This window comes from Corylus avellana, chromosome ca7 (genome assembly GCF_901000735.1).
Source record: "Corylus avellana chromosome ca7, CavTom2PMs-1.0".
NCBI lineage: Eukaryota > Viridiplantae > Streptophyta > Magnoliopsida > Fagales > Betulaceae > Corylus > Corylus avellana.
The window spans coordinates 6030559-6049216 of NC_081547.1; the positions used below are offsets into that span (position 1 = coordinate 6030559).

The following is an 18658-nucleotide window of genomic DNA, read 5'->3' on the forward strand; positions in this document are numbered from 1 at the left end:
TAAAAATTACTATTAAATTTTAAATGAATCACCATTAAATTTTAAATCTAATGATAATTTTTATTTTTACGTAAGCAACATTGGGAAGTATAAACTTAGGCGTCTGCGTAACATTTCTCTAACGTAAAACTGTAAACTCTAACCTAAAACACAGGTACCATAAGAAAGAAGAGGTCAATGAGATGTGAAATTTTACCTGTTGCAAATAAGTAGCAACAAAAGAAATTGAAGAGAGTGCTGATAGTCATAACCAGCAAAAGTCTTTATACAAAATTATGACATAGGTGAGCCACAGTTTTTATTTTATTTTATTTTATTTTTATTTTTTAATTATAAGTAATGCATATCACTAATTAATAAGTGCAAGGGTGCAATCCTAATACACAAGATACATACAAAGGTAAACCCCCTTTAAGAATTAAAAAAAAAGCACAAAATCAGAAAAGTTAGAAAAGTGAGAAATAGTATATGCCCATGTCCATATATATAATATAGCCAATTAACCAATATGTTCTTGAGCTATTTTATTTTAACATTAACTATTTTATTTCCTTAAAAATATTATTGTACAACAGCATAATAATAATACTGTGGTTTTGCATCTTCACAAATAGTGGCAGGAAAACCATCCGGTTTTATTTTTTGGCCCCAACTGGTGCTCCTAGTTTTTCCTGTATCTGGTTTTGGCTCCAACTGGTGGTCTTAGTCTTTCTCTTGGTTCGATTTACTGCAAGAAGCAATTGGGTCAGTTTGATGATTGATGATGACAAAATCAATGAAAACAAAATGCTATATAATTGCCACCGGAATTGTATATGACAATCAGGTGCTACTTGATGACATAACAAACGAGCATGATTTTATTCTGAATCAAATAGCAGCAGTCATATATGAATCGGGGTGTACACATCCCCATCCCATGGCTGGCATTGAGTTGGATCTCATCTTTCAACGGGGGATAAATACCAGTTCTATAAAGGCCAGCGTGATAACATTAACGTTGTGGGTAAATCTACATGACTTTTACTTCAGTCTCTTACTAAATTTATTACATTTTTACAGGACTAGTTGAAACTTTGCACGAGGTAATAACAACAATGGCCGTAGTAGTGTATGATGCATAATGTATCAATTAGCTTCATTTGGAAGTAGTAACTTTGCACACAAAATGTTGAAGATTGAGAATGTAACTCAAAACTAGAAATTAGATTCTCAATCCATGGATGCTTAGCCATGCTAGGCCGATTGTTACCATAGACTGACCCATGCGTAGAACTAGGTGTCATTACCATAGCAACTCTTTGGTGCCATTACCATGGCAACTCCTACTACTTTCTAGCATAAACAAAGTCATAAAAATGGCAGCATATACTTCAAAAGCAGAGACATTTGATAAAACCAATGCAAGAGATGAAGATGCATACATGGATGAAGTCTGTTATAGAGAGGAATGGTTTTGTGACGGTATCTTGAATATCTCCTGCCTTACACAGAGATTAGGGTACAAGAGATGCAGACAGCTCTCTCCGATTGTGTAATCCATTGGGCCAATGAGATTCCAAGGAAAGTAGACAATAATTCCATTTGATACAAATACAAACCTTTCATTTCATATCCATCAAAATTTAAATGTGACACTTTCTAGTACCGGCGATTGTGTTTCAGATCAACAAACAGATCTTCCTTCGCCTCTCCATCAAGAAACTAAATAAATACAACACCTTCTTATTCAAAATACTATCGCCTCAAGTTACCTTACTCTTCTTCTAATCTAAGAGGTAATGGTAGGTACAATAATAGCGAAGAATATATGTTTTGCCATGCAAGAAAGTAGCATACATATATAGATACATACGTGTATATATATATATATGAAATAGGTACTTCTTCTTTTTTGACGTGAATGAAACAGGTACTTATGTATGTGTACATATGCAAAACACAAAACTCCAAGCTGGTACAATTGTGAAAATTTTCAGTAACCAGTGAAGCAATTAGCAAACTGGCAATTCTTTCCTCTAGATCTGTTATATTTACTATTAAATTGTCACTTATTCCAAAAACTTAAGCAAAAAGTAAATTGTGCAGTTAATCATTTTATTATCTTTCAAATACTTGCTAAATATAGAGGTGAGCATGGGATCCTAAAACCCAACCAACCCAATTGAAAACCAATCAACATCGATCAATTTCCAACTTTTGGTGGATAGCTTTTGGTTCCAGGGTTCAAAACTCAAGATTGTCAATTCTGATGTTGGAGGAGGGTATCGGAGATCCTATGAAAACTACCCAATGGTTATCCACTATGTAAAAACCCAGACTTTCTCACACCAAACATAGACCCTCTACTTCTCTCACCTGCTAAACTAACACTAGCCGTTTTCACTCTACATCTCTTACCCATACCCTACACAATCTTTTTCGCCACCCCTCTTGGGCCCTAAATCCCTATCACTCTTCATTTCCCAACGTGCTTGTCTGTTTGCCAACCTCCCTCACCAATCTCAAGTCCGACACCAGATGATATCATGTACCAAATATTTTTTCTTAAAATCAAAGCTTTCTGCAGTGACAGATTGAAAGAGTCAACAATCCAACCGCCATTCTCAGTGTTGGCATTCTGGTTCAGAGAGGACTAAAAGAGCTCGAAGTTTCTCTTGGTGAGTGAGACGCAAGAGGTCAAACCTAGGGTTTGTGATTGTGGGTCTGGTGGTTTGGGACTGCAGAGAAATTGAAGGGGCAGTACAACATCGTAGTAAAAAGCACAATGGACCCAAGTGGCCGAGCCAAAACCAAATAATTTAGGCTAGAAAAACAATGTACCAAAAGGGTCAAGCCAAAACAAACCAGCCAATCAACAACTGGCCGATAGCCATTGGTGCTGGTGCAAATCAGTTACCAGCATTGGTTGGTTTAGTTTGTGGGCAGTTTCTGGCAGCCAACACCATAGGTTCAGTGGCTGAAAACTGACCATTGGGGTCAATGCTCACCCCTAACTAAATGGAGCATTAAAAGGGGGGGAAAAAAAAAAACTATAATTTTTTTTGATAAGTTTTTAAATTGGATTATAGATCCACCCTGAATGGTGGGTAGCCTTAACCGGATGTGTGGATAACTGGAAAGTCCGAAGGCTGTTTCCGTCCCTGTCAGGGGAGATGCCAACCATCTCTCCTTTCTACGAACACAAAAAAAAAAAATTATTAGCCAAACAGCCACGTAATCTTCGCACAATAACCCCCATGAAGTGTTCTACATCACTCTCTCTCATCCAAAGAAAACAAAGACTAGAATACCAAAGTCATAAGGCCTTTTATCTGATAGATATCATATTGGGCTTCAAATATTAGCAGCAAAAACAAAATCATTATAAAGGGATGAATCTTACTCGAGATTTGACATGAGACTTTTGGCTTCTCTCACAGCCCAACTTACAGCATATAGTGTCATCTTTTTAACCTGCAAGTAAAGGAAGAAATTTAATAGAGCCAGAAACATGGATAACATGAATATTTATTATCTATGGCCTATTTGATAGCCATCCCTAAGTAGGTATATTTCAACCTAACATAAATAGTTAAAGCCTCCATTTCATGTTGTAGTCAACATGAAGCACATATCTGCGATGAATTTAGCTGCCAAACTTCTTCCATTATTCAAATTGATCGTGCTATTAATCAAATACCAAATAGATGCCATCCAAAAGTACAATATATAATTTTTCAACTTTTATAGATGTACAATTTTTAAAGCCTAGTTCTGACATTCATAACCCTTATTAAGACACATACAAGTGGTTATGGGTCCATTTGACAACGTTTTTAAAAATGCAGTGCTACAATATTTAATATGCATAAATACTATTTTATTACAGAATGAAGAAAAAAGAAACTTAACATGACAAATAAATGATTATGAGTAACAAAAAGGCAGAAAATACAAAAAAGTACCTCCAACTTGTCTTCCTTAGCTCTATGGTTCTTTGGGAGCAACCGAAACTCTTCAGTTAACCGGACACATTCTTCAACATTTTCGGGAGATACAAAATCAAGTGCGACCTTTATACAAGACTGAAAAAATGACCCGAAATAGAATCAAGATAAATATTGAAAGACTAACAAAGATAGAGTGAAGGTCAAAATTAAGAAAATTAATATTTGTAGATGGGCAACAAAGGCCCAAAATAAGGAAATTATTTGAAAGCAATTCATTTTGGCTGTAGGAAAATCCGTTTTTTTTTTCCTAATTTTTCTTGTGTGTTTATATTACCATAATTCAAACAAACTAGTTCCATGCGTCCATAAAATGTATCAAAGTTACAATGTAATTTAATACACGCTTTTTTGTCGTATTTTCTTTGATAGGTTAATAAAATAAAAATAAAAGGGGTGGTTTCAAAGAGCTCACACGATTTTTAAGCATCAACCAGGGAAATACATATCAACAACTAGAAAAAAGCCCCAAGTATTTTGATAAAGATGTAGATCATTCATGTCTAACTTATGGACAAGCTCGTGATTAGCTGATCAATTACTTGTCTATTTCTAACTTGATGAGGGCATCCTGCTGGAATAAAAACAGCTTCACCAAGGTATTGCTCAAATGTCCAAGGTTCTACATCTGTGTACAAAATAAAACATAATTAGTACTGTAGCGGTATAATGTAACTCTGCAAGACTGACTCGGAGAGATATAGAAAAGATTCTTACTAAACTCCTCCTTCAGTTGTTTCTTATGTCTCTCATTCAAGAAAAAAGTCTGATCATGAATTGGATGAATAACCTGAAACAAGCACATTATAAGCAACTCTATTCTCTTGTACAAGGACATAGTTAATAATTATCAGCAATGATACTCACAGATTTTACACGAATATTGTTGATGTGGCGAAATTCCTTCTTGTGCCTTTCCAAGTATTTAATCAACTTAGGAACATCTTTCCGACGGAAGATGTCCCAAACAGCACCACCATGGCCAATCTCCTGTTGTTCATTATTTTCAAGAGAATCCTTTGATGAGTCTGGACTCGACTCTTTTGATCCTGGATCATTAACTCCATCATTTCCTGGAAAAGAAATCCCTAAAGCTTCTTTCTCATTAAGCTTCCTTGTCACTTTTTCATTAGAAGATTGAACACATTCTTGAACAGTTGTATCAACTACGCCTTCATTCTCAGCTTCAACTCCATTTGCTAGGCACCGAATTTCAGCAGTAGGAGAAGAGCTTGTACTGACCCTATTACCCAAGGGAAAATTCCTTTCAGCAACTTCAAGTTGATAAGATGAGCAGTATTTTTTCTCTTCAGATTGATGTCTGCCTTGTGTCTTTAACTTCCCATTTGTTGTACATTCAGAAATAATCTCATGTTCACGAGTTCGGTTAAGCAGCTGTCCTTTAATTCCATCCCCAGCCTCATCTATTTCACCATGAAGTTCATGAAAGTCCTCAACTGCATGTTTCTTCCGTGTGTTCTTAACATATTTGAGTTTCCAGGAATCAATAATCACCTTAGTTGTGTGTGTCAGTACATTAACCTAAACCCAATCAAATGCCCATCAGGCAACATTGTCAAAGTCATGATATAGAATATCGTCAATAGAATCAAGCGAAATTAAAGAAAATCGTTAACTTTAACAAAGATGAAACTGGAATCATAGTTTAGAAACACAATTTTTTGCAAAACCTTCCACTTAGGAATTCCACATACAGGCTTCATGTGAAATAATTTGAGCATACAAAATGTGTATTATAAGTGTAAGACATGATGAGATGAAAGTATAAAATAAATCTAAAGTGAACACTCTTAAGCTCCCACAACTTGTGCTAGACATTAAATTATAATAATTGATGTAAAAATGCTATAGAATGCATAAACAAAAATATTAAATAGCTTGGCCCATAATGCTTGCAACACAATTAACTAAGCATTGCCAGAAAAGTAACAACCAGTATGTGCTCAGGCACAAGGGTGTCAAGAAAATGATTTAAGAGTGGAAATTTTAATTTATTAACACTTTCAGAAGGAAAAAAAAAATTAAAAGATGAAAGCAAAAACAATCATTAACGACTCAGAGAGGACAAACTTTATCATACTCTTCCGGTTTTTTAATATGCTACATACTCCAGCTCATTTTTATTTCCCTTTTTTTCATAGGTTAATGAAATTAATTAAAAAGAAAAGAAAAAAAATAGTCAAATCTCTCAAGCAAGGATTGATAGGTACAACGAAATATTTCCCAAGCATAACAACGTTACCGCATCAGACATATCACAGTGCAGCTTTGTCACTGAATCACCTCTACCAAGCTCTTCGGAAAACCCATATGCAATATATGTTTTGGGTCCCAAATCAGGTTTCAGCGAGTCATCAGGAAGTTTTGTAGCAAGGTTCAGAAGACCTGATTTTGGATCAGTATAGTCACTGTAGGGGAGTGCCGCTATAAATTCAGCACCATGCCTGGGCAAACGCTCCCCAAACAATGTTGATGAGGGCCAATCCTTCAATTTCAACATCTCAGGCCAGCCATCTTTATGCACACGGCCCTCTGAGTAGCCCATGAAAAATTGGTGAATATTAATCTCAACCTACATAACAATGAGATCTCATCAACCCAAAAATCTCATAGGTGCAAATATGGTAGAAGTATTCAGACATTATTTACCAGAATAAGTTCGATAATTAAGATAACCAACCTCACACCAATCCAAACAATCAATGGCCTTCACACTTCTAGTCTCTTCTTTGAACTTTACATTACCACCTGTTTCTCTAAAAGCCCTCCACATGACCATTGGTTCCCAACTAAGACCAGATGTCTTTTCAAGAACATTTCTGACAATCACAGGTTCACCCCTCATCCAGTGTCTCTGAAAATGATCAATTTCATCATATGCCATGTCAACAGCATTCGGGCAGTATAAGAAGTTATCATCACTGTTTTTCCTGAACGCTGCTTGTCTCAGATCAGAAATTATATCCTTGTTCCCACCAGAAATATTTGACAGGCATGTAGAACATCCTTGAGATAAATCAGAATCTGGCGACTTGTAATTACTAGTAAGATCCTCTGCATTCTCTAAAAGCTTTATTATCCAGTTAGCTTTAAAATTGCGTTTCAACTCTAGTTTTGCAGTACCACAACCTCCACGCTCTTTTGGAGGGCATGGAATGCTACCATCAGTATTAGCTCTCCAATCAGGAAAGTGACAGGACATAAGAGCTTTAGAATCATTAGAAGCAGGGGTCTCTTGGCTCTCACCCCCAAGTCTTTGCATTTGTGCATTAATATAGCCCTCTCTCCCAGTAACTTGAGAATAAGCTTTTTCTAGACACTGTTGTTGAGATGTTTCTGCTTCATTACCTCCAGGCTGGTGTCCTCCCCTTAGTTCTTTACAACAGTTGAGACACAGTTCATAAGAACAACTAGGGTTGGGGCAGCTTCTGTGGAAACCAACAATGGATGTATTGCAATTGTCACTGTCATATAAGAAAACACATCCTGTCATAACTAAATTCAATGAAGAAAAAACACACAAGTTTTAATGTGTGGCTGTGTAAACAGTTTACAGATATATATGAGCAATTATATCCATCAAGGAAAACAAAAGGCACAACCACTAAATCAGACAAAATATACATCTCACGCAATAGTTAGACATCTAGTAATAATCCCACTTTTCATTCAAGAAAACGAGCATTGATGCATTAAGGATCAAGATACACACATGCAGAATAATTGTATCCATGTATCGAATGTCACAAGTCTTATAAAGTTATGACCCCTTGATGCGGGTTGCAACAAGAGTTAATTGGGTCCAGTAGTTTTATTAGTTAATTGGGTTATTAGCTTTAACTTAAGTTTTTATTTAATTTACAAGAGTCAAAAGTTATTTTTGTAATTCAATAAATGGGCGTTGCCCTAGAATATTTTAGGCAATTCAATAAATAGGTGTTGCACTAAATTATGTTAGATAAGTCAATAAATGGGTGTTGCCCTAGGGTTTAGTCGTTAGTCGAGTTAAGCGTCTTTTGTACTCCAATGAAGGTAGACTTTGATGGAATAAAATTATGAGAAATTGATTCTCTTTCCTTTTCCTCCCACCTCTTCTCTCTCTGTCTATCTCTCTCTCTCTCTCTGCTTCTCTCTTCTCTCTCTTTCCAGGCTTCTCTCTTTCTAGCTTATTCTTGTACAGCCTCTACACTGTCAGAATCAGCTGGTTGTCAAGCTTAGAGGGGTGGCAGACAGAAGTGAAGTCACTGGACGGGAGTGAAGAGTACTGAGGGTTGAGATTTAGGAAATGCAAACCAACTTTGGAAGGTGTCTGATAATGGAAACACTGTTTTCATCCTGTTTGCTGGACTTTAGAGATGATTTTATAAACACCACCCACAAGACTAATGGACTGAAGTCCTTAATATCCACAACCGCAGCTTTCTCAAGGATGCAGGAAATAAAATTTGCATTAAGGTTTTTTTCAACTTCCCTCAAAGATGAAACTCTTGGAAAACATTTATGAAATCCTCTTTAATGACCTCCAAACAAGTCTGGAAAAAAGCCACGGAAAAACCATCAAGGCTCAGGGCCTTACCACCATTCAGGACACTCACCACCTCAAAAACCTCACTCTCCTCAAAAGCTCTCTCCAGCCACATAGCCTCAACACTGATGGAATTGAAAGAAAGACCATCCAGCTTTGGTCATGAGCTAAATATAAATTAATCTACCAACCAGGTTTTGATGTCTTCCTTTTTCCACTAAAGGACTCTCACTACCTTCCCCTAACTTATAAATCTACTCCATTGGATTATATCAATAGCTTTACACCCGAGCATCCATGTTTCCTCGAGAAGATCAAGAACATTCTTTCACTAAGAACTAAGCTTACTATGTTTTGATCTTGCAACCACAATGCCCAAAAAATTACTTCAAACTACTGCTCAAGTCTTTTATTTCAAATTTACTAGCAAGATAATTTTTTTAACCTTCGTATTTCTCCATCATCATTTCTTCTCAATACTATATTATCGACATACACAATAAGAGTAGCTACCTTTCCTTGTGAAGAATGTCTATTGAAAAGTTTATGGTCAGCCTAACTCTGCTAGTAAACACATCTTCGCATACTTTGAGAAAACCTCTCAAACCATGCACTAGGATATTATTTCAAACCCTATAATGCCTTCTTCAGCTTGCACACTTCAATGTTGGCTGAAGGAAATTCAAGACTAGGAGGAACCTCCATGTACACTTCTTCCTCTAGGTCTCCATGAAGAAATGCATTTTTCACATCAAACTGGTAAAGCGAACAATTTAAATTGCTGCCAACAAAAGTAAGACTCAAATAGAAGAGTTCATTTTAGCTATTGGAGCGAATGCTTCCTCATAGTAAAGCCTTTTGCAACCAATTTAGCCTTATATCTTTTCATAAAACCATCGAATTTATACTTTGCCAGTAAACACCCACTTACATCCTGCTGCCTTTTTCCCATTAGGTAATTTAATGAACTCCCATGTATTATTTTTGTGAAGGGCTTTCATTTCCTCCTGCGTTGCTTCCCTCCACTATCTCACTAAGAGCCTCTTGTACTGAATACAATTTGGAAATAAAGGTATAATATGAAGGTAAAGATGCTCATAGGAAACAAAGTTGGATATGTTGCACCAGGACAAATAAAATCTAAAGAAAATTAGGAAACTAAAATAGTGGCATAAATTTTTTATATTTTTTATTTGGCACCGGGTATCTGGAGCTTCGCTCAATCCCGGGGGTGCAAAGGCCCTCGGCAAGGAGTATAGTGGCATAAAATATTAGAATAAGCATATGTGGATGATGTGTAGAATTAGGGATATTCAGACAAAACATGGGATATTAAGTCAGAACCTAGAAGTTGAGGTGAAAGGAAACTCAGGAGAATAGAAAGCGAATCGTAAATAGGAAAGAGGAAAACCCTAGCCACCCAAGGAAAATAAATATTCCCTAAATTAGCGGAAAATAACTTAAAATGGTGATTTGGATGGGAAAATAGTGAATTTTGAGCCCAAAATAGCACTTCGAAGCTACGCTCAGTAACCACATCAAGTGCACCGAAGAGAGCTTTCCAGATTGGGGTCTTATGCGTGATTCTGACGCATGTAGCCCAAGTTACGCCCAATTTACTGCCACATACACAATATTGCTCGATCGGATTGAGTACAATATGGAGTTGGGAGTGATAAGACAAAACGGAACGAAAAACATAGTAAAAAAACACAAAATTAAGGCTAATTGCACTAAGCTCGATCGACCGAGGGAAAATCAACTGACAGATGACACTTGATCTACCAAGAAGGTGCTCGATTGACCGAGCTGCCAAAAACGGTTGAGCTTATTTGAGTCTGACGCGATTTTCACTCGCATTAAATGCGAGTCATGATGACTCGATCGACAGAGAGACCAGCTTGATTGACAGAGCCATGTGTCACGTAACCTATGACTGAAATGGAATCACTCAATAGGCTAAGCTACACTGAAACCGACTAGAGAGCATTGTGAGGTAGCGAAGCTCTGCAAGTTTGAGCGTGGAAAAGGAGGTACTCGCAAAGCAAACCTCGGGAGGTATAAAACTCGCTTTCTCATTTTTTCCATAAACTAGTGATTATAGTGTCATTGTATTGTCCAAATATAGATATATACATAGTCATACAATAAGTAACATTAACAATATTGAGATAATATTGATAGTATTAGTATTTCGATAATGGAAGTGATAAACGAAATGTTTTCAAAAATATTATGATAAAAGTATAAGTATGGGCTTGCATGGCGAATGGAAAATATGCATTAATGCGTCGTTGTATTGCCCAAATTTAGTTAAAACTATCGGAATTTGAAAGTGGAGGTTTTTTGTAAAAACTAAGGTTTTATTTAGGATTCAAAAGTTTGGAGGTTTTGAACGTTTTCAAAGTATATTAATATATGGTGTTCAAGTACTAGTTGGAATGAAGAGTGGTTAAAAAATTAAAAAAAAAATTAAAAAAGGTGGATTTTTGTGGTGTTTTCAAAAAATGAAAGCGTGTCAGAACCCCCTTGGTCGACCGAGTATTGTGCTCGACCAACCGAGCTTGAGATAGAAACTTCCAGTGTGCCCTAGTCAATGCTCAATCAAAGCTTGATCAACCAAGCCTGGGTAGTGTGGTAAAAATAAGGTTTTTCATGGGCTAAACCATAATTTAAATGTCCTTAAAGGTTCAAGGAACATCTTATGACTTAAAGGAAGATTAGAATCTGACAATTAGATGTAATCTGTATGTAGAGAAAACACGATTTCAAGCCAGACAATTTTAAACCAAGGATTAGTGAAAGGGTAAGTAAAACTATCCAACCATACTGAAATGTTTTACATGCCATAAATTGTTGTGCACAATTACTGACTCTGAGCCCTATGATTTAAAGTATGTTTCATATATGCACTGAATGTTATACTAAGTTTTTCATTGTTTAAAAAAAGGAATTTAATGCAAAAATGAATTTTGAAGGAACAAGTAGTTTTGAAAGGAATTAATTTAAAGGAAAGAATGGTTTTTGAATAAAATGGAAAAAAGAACATTTTGGAAATGTTTTATCACAACCCAGGGTTGAGAGGGGGAATACGCTCGATGATCGAGTGTCGGGAGGAGGAGTACGACTTGACAACCTAGTGATAAGTGGATATGCGCTTATCGACCCAGTGCTAGGAGGAATAGGACTAGGCTGACTAGCCACCCAGAGTCATGAAGGCTAATACGACTAACCACCTAGTGATAGGAAAGGTAACACAACTAGCCACCCAGCGTTAGGAAGAGGAGTACAACCAACAACCCAGTGATAAGTAGGGTAATACGCTTATCGACCCAGTGCTAAAAGGGGCGCACGACCATCAATTAATGAAATGAAATGAAAAGTAAAAGTATATGTTGATTTTGATATGCTATTATAAGTGTGTATGCTGCATGTTTTGATTTAACTGTTGTATTTTATTATCAACTGAATTTAACTACTATAAATAGCTATACACTAATGTTTTAATATGGAAAAAGATAGCGTTAAGTATATCCGTTATTTATAGCTATACAGTGCTAGAAGGGCTCACGTCACACACTGTAAATAGTTAGCTAGTACTTACTTACTGAGTTTGGGCTCATTGTTTCCACCTGTAAAACTGTGGAGTTTTACAAATACAGTCAAAGTAACTGAGGAAGAACCCTATTGGAATCAGGATTATTATCCTCGAGGATCTGCTGGAGGCCTCAATCTTTGAGGTATGGCTGAATTTTGTGGAGATCAGCCATAAGTGTTACTAGTTGCCATAGTGGCATTTTTGTAATAGTTTGAACAAGGTTAAATATATTTTGTAATGACATTTGATAATTATATGAAGTTGTCTAGTAAAGCTCTGGTGTTCAGTTCATTGTGTATATAAGTGAGTTTGTAGTTTCAAAAAGAAGAAAAAACATAGATACATGCAATTTCTGCTAAGTGAATCAGCGTAATAGTAGCGCCACATGGAATATGTGAGTATTCCGCGTCTATCGACTTATATATTTTAAGCTAGGGTGTTACATGGGATGTTGAGTACATGAAGTGGTTCCTTTTGCATTGTGCAATAGGAAGGTTTATGTGATTAACAATAGGTATTGAAGAGGTTTATTTATTTATTTTGAAGAGTTTAATAAACAAGGGATTTAAGTAAAATTACCTGAGTCAAGAGTTGATGCTTGGCAACGAGCAAACAACTAAAGTTGGAAGCTCATCTGGCTCATCAATAAGTGCTGGCAAAGTAGCAGGTACAAGCAGAGGACTGATAGCATATTTCTCTTCACTACTACTCTCCCCTTGAGGAGAGGTTTGGGTAGATGAAAAATTAGGTTGTGATTCGAAGAATGTCAAATCCATAAACACAAAACACTTCCTTAATGGGGGATGATTACACTTGTTCCCCATTTGAATGGGCGAATAATCCAAGAAGACACATTTATGGGCTCAAGGATCCAATTTACCTTGAGCTGGACCATGAAGGTAAACAAAACAAACACCCTAGGGGGAACAATACATGCAGAGGAAGACATAGAGGGTGACAAAACCTCAATAGGTGTCTGGAAATTCAAGACGAGATGGCATCCGATTGATAAGATATGCACTTGTGAGCAAGGTATCACCCAAATAAGATTTGGAAAAATAAATAGAAATCATTAAAGCTCAGGTTACCTATAGAAGATGCTGATATTTATGCTTAGCAACTCTATTTTGTTGAGAAGTGTCAAGACAAGTCGTCTGGTGGATAATGCGATGCTCAATAAAATATGTGCAAAGGTCACTAGATAGATACTTGCCCCCATTGTCTAAACGAAAAAATTTGATGGAGGCATTAAACCGAGTTTGAACCATTTTGTGAAACATCTGAAAAATTGATAATACATCACTTTTATCTTTTAACAAATAGACGCATGTGGTCTTAGAATAATCATCAATTAAAAAATCCACCAACAAAATCTAGATAAAGAAACAACTCTCTGAGGACTCTAGATATCAGATGAACAATAACAAAAGGCTTAGAACTTTTATTTAAACTAGGAAGAAAAGACACCCAATGGTATTTGACACGTTCACAAGTATCATACTGAAACTTAGAAACATTATTGTGCAAAAATAAAGAAGGAAACATGCATCGTAACAAAGAAAAAGACAAATGCTTTAGAAGTTGATGCTAGAGCCAAATCATTGTCGCAGAGTCATCAGATGACAGATAGACGGCGTGATAAGCCTATTTGAGTTGACCATGTGTCCGGGGTTGAGAATAAAAGTGGTAGAGACCATCCCTCAAGTTATCACCCACAATGAGGAGCTGCCCCCACCAAGGAGGTGGCCATGGCTCATAACACACTCTTCTAGCCTAATTCTTCTTTTGATGACCGATTCAACCTCTAATAAAAAATATATACCTTTGTTATATTTCATCTCTTCCATCAACAACATCGGCTCTAGGAAGTCAAAATTGAATCTTGCTATTGGCTTTCCAAAAATTCATTCGTGAATAAGAATTCAAGGGCTATAAGCAAGCTCTTCTAGTTGTTTTTCCTGCTGCTTATTATGATGGCTATGTCCAATTATCCACCATGACTAAGTCCTGGAAAAAACAATAATAAGAATAAGAGATAACTATGTAATTCAAATCATGGGTAATACGTGCAATAGATAATAGATTAGTTGCAAAATCGGGTACATTGAGAATATATGAAAGTGACGAAGATAGCGTTACAAAAATAGAACATTTACTAGACATAGGTTATAGCGAACCATTAGCTATTCTTACCTTGTCTCTACATGAGCATAGATTATAAGAAGAAAACGGGGGAAGATAAACTAGTCATATGATTGGGAACCCCTGAATCAATGATACAAGGATCATCAGATTCAATGGTGGATGCATTCAAAGCATAGGCTAAATTACCTGAATAGGCAAAGGAGGAGGATGCACTAGTGGACATTTCTAATTGAGACATAAGCCGACGGAGTATTTCTAGTTCTTCCTTATTGAGTGTCCTGGTGTCGGGAGTGGAAGGACCAAGAGTAGGCATGGAAGATGCTATCTCTGCTCTCCACTATCAAAGGGTGATTAGCCCGAGGCCAAGTACATTGTCAAAACAACCTTCTCTACCTAGTAGGTTGACCATGAAGCTTCCAACAAGTCTCGTATGTCGAGACCTATTACAGTGGTCAGAAAATAATTTGTCCTTCTCATCCGTATACCCATCCGTTACTTTTCTTTCATCACAACTCCTATAATCTCCTTGTTGTTACATTGGGATGGAGTAACTATGGTGAATCGGTCATGTGAAGAAGAATGTAGCATAGCACTAGGACGACTCTCCTCATTTTGAACATATGCAAATAACTCCCCTCAAGAGGAAAATGCTCCTTCCCCAAAATTAGAACTCAAACTTGATCAAACTCAAAATTTTAACTGGTAAGAAATTCAAAGATATGCCCCTCGTTTATTATTCTTCAGATTTTAACCGTATACACTGCACACTCGATCTAAAAGATTTGGTAGTAATCCAATTCCTGTCACAAACCACGAATCTTATGAAATAGATGGCAACAAACCACTCACCTTGGGTTGTCCCATGAATCTGAAGCTTCAGCTCATAAATGTGTTGCATTCCCCTTCTTAGAACAAATTTGCATTGTTACGTTCCAAATCTCCTTTGGAGTGTAGAGAAAAAGATAACTCTGACTAATCTCCAATTGCATAGAATGTAATAACCAGGACATAATTGTTGAATTCTATAGCTCTTTCACAAGTATAATTACCTAACCGGGGCTTTGAGATTATACCATTTAGATATCTCATTTTCCCCTTAACACTTCATAAATAACATGGTATATTACGACCAAGTAAGATAATAAAGCCCGTCTAATTTCACTATTGTGATTTGGAGAGTTGGATTTTCAATCTAAGAGGTCACTTGTCTCTCTATTCCCCTTTTGTGATTTTTTGGTATATGCCTCACTTTTAACATTTCTAGATAGACATCCAACTAAATAGCTCTAATACCCAACCACGAGGCTCAATGAAGTATCGAATATAACATTAAAACTAAACTAGGCATCACACATCATACTTGATTAAATATGCAAACAACATAGGTATAGTAGCATCTTTTTTTTACTCCTCTAAACAACTTGTCGTTTAGTGTAACTTACCGCTCGTTTAGTGTAATTTGTCATTTGGTTCTGAGCTACACGACTTGTCGTTTTGGCCCTTTAAACTGCCGCCTTACACAGCCACTAGAACAGTCATCATAGCCACTAGAAACTCGTGTTTTCTTTATAAATCAACGCAGATCATACCGCTTAATCCAATCGCCCTCATAAATCCTCTTACTCGCAACAACAAGGATCAAAACTGAAGAAAACTGATTGGCACCACCAGTGCTGGTTGTGTTCTCCGCGTTTAACCGAAAAAACTTTGATCGATAATCTTCTAATAAGCACAGATGCAAGCAAAGACCAAGCTTTTTCCTTTATGCTGATGTCAGCATATGTATAGCCAGCATTTCTCTCCCTTTTTTTCTCGATTTTCCTAGGAATCGACCGCTTTGATACTAAGTTGAAAAGAAAAGAAAAAGTAAAGAAAGAAAGGAGCAAAGAAGGGAGAAATTGTATGATTTCTAGGTTAATGAGCTATATATTAAAAAAAAACAGGAATGCAACCTATTATGATATAATAATAGAAACATAATCAGAGAATAAAATAAAATCAGGAAATTAATTGTGTTTCCTAGCGTAGCACATAAATGATAACAACAGATACTAATAAAACTCAACATCTAATATTCATCTCAATTTTAGCATCAGAAAGTCCAAAAAATGTACCAGTATAGACGCTCGTTTTTATCCAGTTTGATTCTTGTTATATCCATTTCTGTCAATTGAACACCTGAGAAAACAATAAAAGAATACTTAACACGGTAAAAGAAAGTACAAGCTTTATTTACTTATATATCACATTTTACCTCGTATATTGGATTCAATTTCTAGTTCAAATATCTGCTCCTTATGAATACATCTGAGAACAGGCAGAACTTTATATAGCAGGTACTGCAACCGCTGTAGTTTCACAGTGACATCTAGTTCCTTATGGCAAGGCTGTCAGAAGAAAAACAAGAACAGTGAGGAAAAAAAAAACAAATGTAATCTATCTCACAAACTTCCCATAATTGAGATTAGAAAAGGGGGAGGGGGGAGACAGAGAGACAGAGAAGGCATACCTTCACAACCAGAACCTCCCGCAAACAAGCTTTGCAATTGCAGTTGCCACAACAAAATGGACATGCATCCTCAACTTCCTCTCTTGTCTTCCCAGGGTACCTATTTCATTACAAACTATGTAAAGTCATTGCAGATCAAATCCCTCAACTTGAGAGCACTGTATTAGAACAAGGCTCATATTAATGCTGAGAGCTGGCTGAATTAGAATTGGCCAACACCTTCGAGCATATAAGTAATCCTTGGAGCATAAACTCGCATAGAAAAATGTACTAATAAAACTTCTATCATTCTTCTTACCACTTTTCAAGGCACTCATAACAATAACGCTTCCTATTACAGTTGGAACAGAAGACGACACCACTCTTGTCATTTCGCTGACATTGATGACACATTAAACTCCCCTTCTTGTTTTTATTGGACTCATCCTGCAGCGGCTAAGCTTGTTAAAATGGAAGACAATTCATTGCTGAGTAATACAGGAATAAAAATAAATCAGGCATACAATACACTTTCAATTGATGCAGAAAATGCGAAACAAACATCGCACTCTTGTTATAGGGAGTTGTAGCATTCAGAATAGAGATCTCGCTGCAGTATTGATTTCGCCAGATTACCGTGGTTTGTAGTGGAATTATATTTTTTTCCAATAGAGTTGATATTATTGTATTTTTTCTAATTTTTTGTGAACTCAAGTTCTGGGCATAAACTTGACAGTTGTAATCTATATTTTATTATGATCGAATTTGTCCCGACTGTAGAGAGTTTTCTACGTAAATTTGGTGTGTTCTTGTGTGTTGCTCTCTTGGTGTTTGATAGTATTTCATATTAAGTGCTTGTGTGTGGTTTTTTTCTTCTACTTTTTGCTTGAATTATTAATTTAATTCATTCATTGAAGGTACTTTGGCCCAAAAAAAAGCATATAAAATGCGAAGAAAAAAAAACTGAAAATCTAAGAAAGAAAGACATACAACCATTGAATTTACCTTCTCCAGGGCTTTACTCTCGGACTTAGCGGGCCTCCATTGTCCTTTATCGGAATTACTCTTTCCTTCACCGGAATTACCATTTCCTTCGCTGGAATTACCCTGTCCTGCACCCTTATTGAACGTAGACAGAGATTGTTGGGAATTAGTTACGCCTTTATCAACTTTCACTCTCTTATACGCAGAGAAGTTGTTCTTCTGCTCTTTGGTCAAAATGTGTTTCAAGTGGGAGTCGGACTCGCTCGCTTCCCCAGCCAATCCATCGCTCACCTCCTTCTTGTTCATCTTCTTCTTATTATTATTATTTGATCCGCTGGCGTCCCCTCTCCCGCCTAATATCTCGCCGGAATCTCTATTTTCGTCTCCGTCTCTCTGATTCCTCTTCTGCGTCTGCTGCTTCAGCTGGACCATGTGCTTCTCGCAGTACGACTTTCCCGGCGACGACGTTTCGCTGCACCGCCATTTGTTCGGTCCCGCGCTTCGCTTGCAGCGGCGATCGGACGGCGTATCCATGAGAAACTGGCTACAATCGACGGCTAGGATTGCATTGAACTCGGCTGAGATTTGTTGGGTGGTGGCGTAAGAGATATTCGGACAGGGCGAACTTTGTTATGAAACGAACACGAATCTGTTGTATGCGAATGGATGCTTATGTAGGGATTGGTGCGAATTGATGCGTTGTATGATGACGTGCATTAATTAAGTACGAAGTTTTCCCGAGCCGATCCAGAATTAATTGTTCTAGGACACGCGTCACTAAGTCGAAAGAAAACTTTCTCTGTGCTTTAATATGTCCTTCTTTTTTTCTCAAGAAAAAAAATGTCCTTCTTTTTATATCAATTTTATAACCACATTATACCTAGAAAATGTATAGGCTGAAGATCTTG

General features: G+C 36.8%; 1 protein-coding gene and 1 non-coding gene across 2 annotated transcripts; both read right to left on the bottom strand.

Moving 5' to 3' along the window:
- Positions 1-462: 462 nt before the first annotated feature.
- On the bottom strand, positions 463-18421 carry LOC132187182 (lysine-specific demethylase JMJ27). The gene is made up of 13 exons (XM_059601402.1): positions 17772-18421; positions 17086-17213; positions 16788-16887; positions 16533-16665; positions 16393-16456; positions 6691-7474; positions 6253-6582; positions 4857-5531; positions 4707-4779; positions 4532-4617; positions 3948-4067; positions 3386-3456; positions 463-727 (listed from the first exon to the last, which is right to left on the bottom strand). Exons 1-13 carry the CDS (start codon positions 18282-18284, stop codon positions 703-705), a joined length of 3102 nt encoding a protein of 1033 aa, XP_059457385.1. The 5' UTR covers positions 18285-18421; the 3' UTR covers positions 463-702.
- Positions 3056-3185, bottom strand: LOC132188896 (U6atac minor spliceosomal RNA). The gene has a single exon (XR_009440956.1). It is a non-coding gene; the product is annotated as a U6atac minor spliceosomal RNA (small nuclear RNA).
- Positions 18422-18658: the final 237 nt, after the last annotated feature.

Excerpts from the sequence above, each read along its gene's own strand:
- LOC132187182 (XM_059601402.1), bottom strand. The coding sequence starts at position 18,284 with ATGGATACGCCGTCCGATCGCCGCTGCAAGCGAAGCGCGGGACCGAAC. Across the intron at positions 16,888-17,085 it reads TATGAGTGCCTTGAAAAGTG|GTACCCTGGGAAGACAAGAG; the intron begins GTAAGAAGAATG and ends GTAATGAAATAG. Across the intron at positions 728-3,385 it reads AGTCTCATGTCAAATCTCGA|TAAATCGAACCAAGAGAAAG; the intron begins GTAAGATTCATC and ends TGCTTCTTGCAG.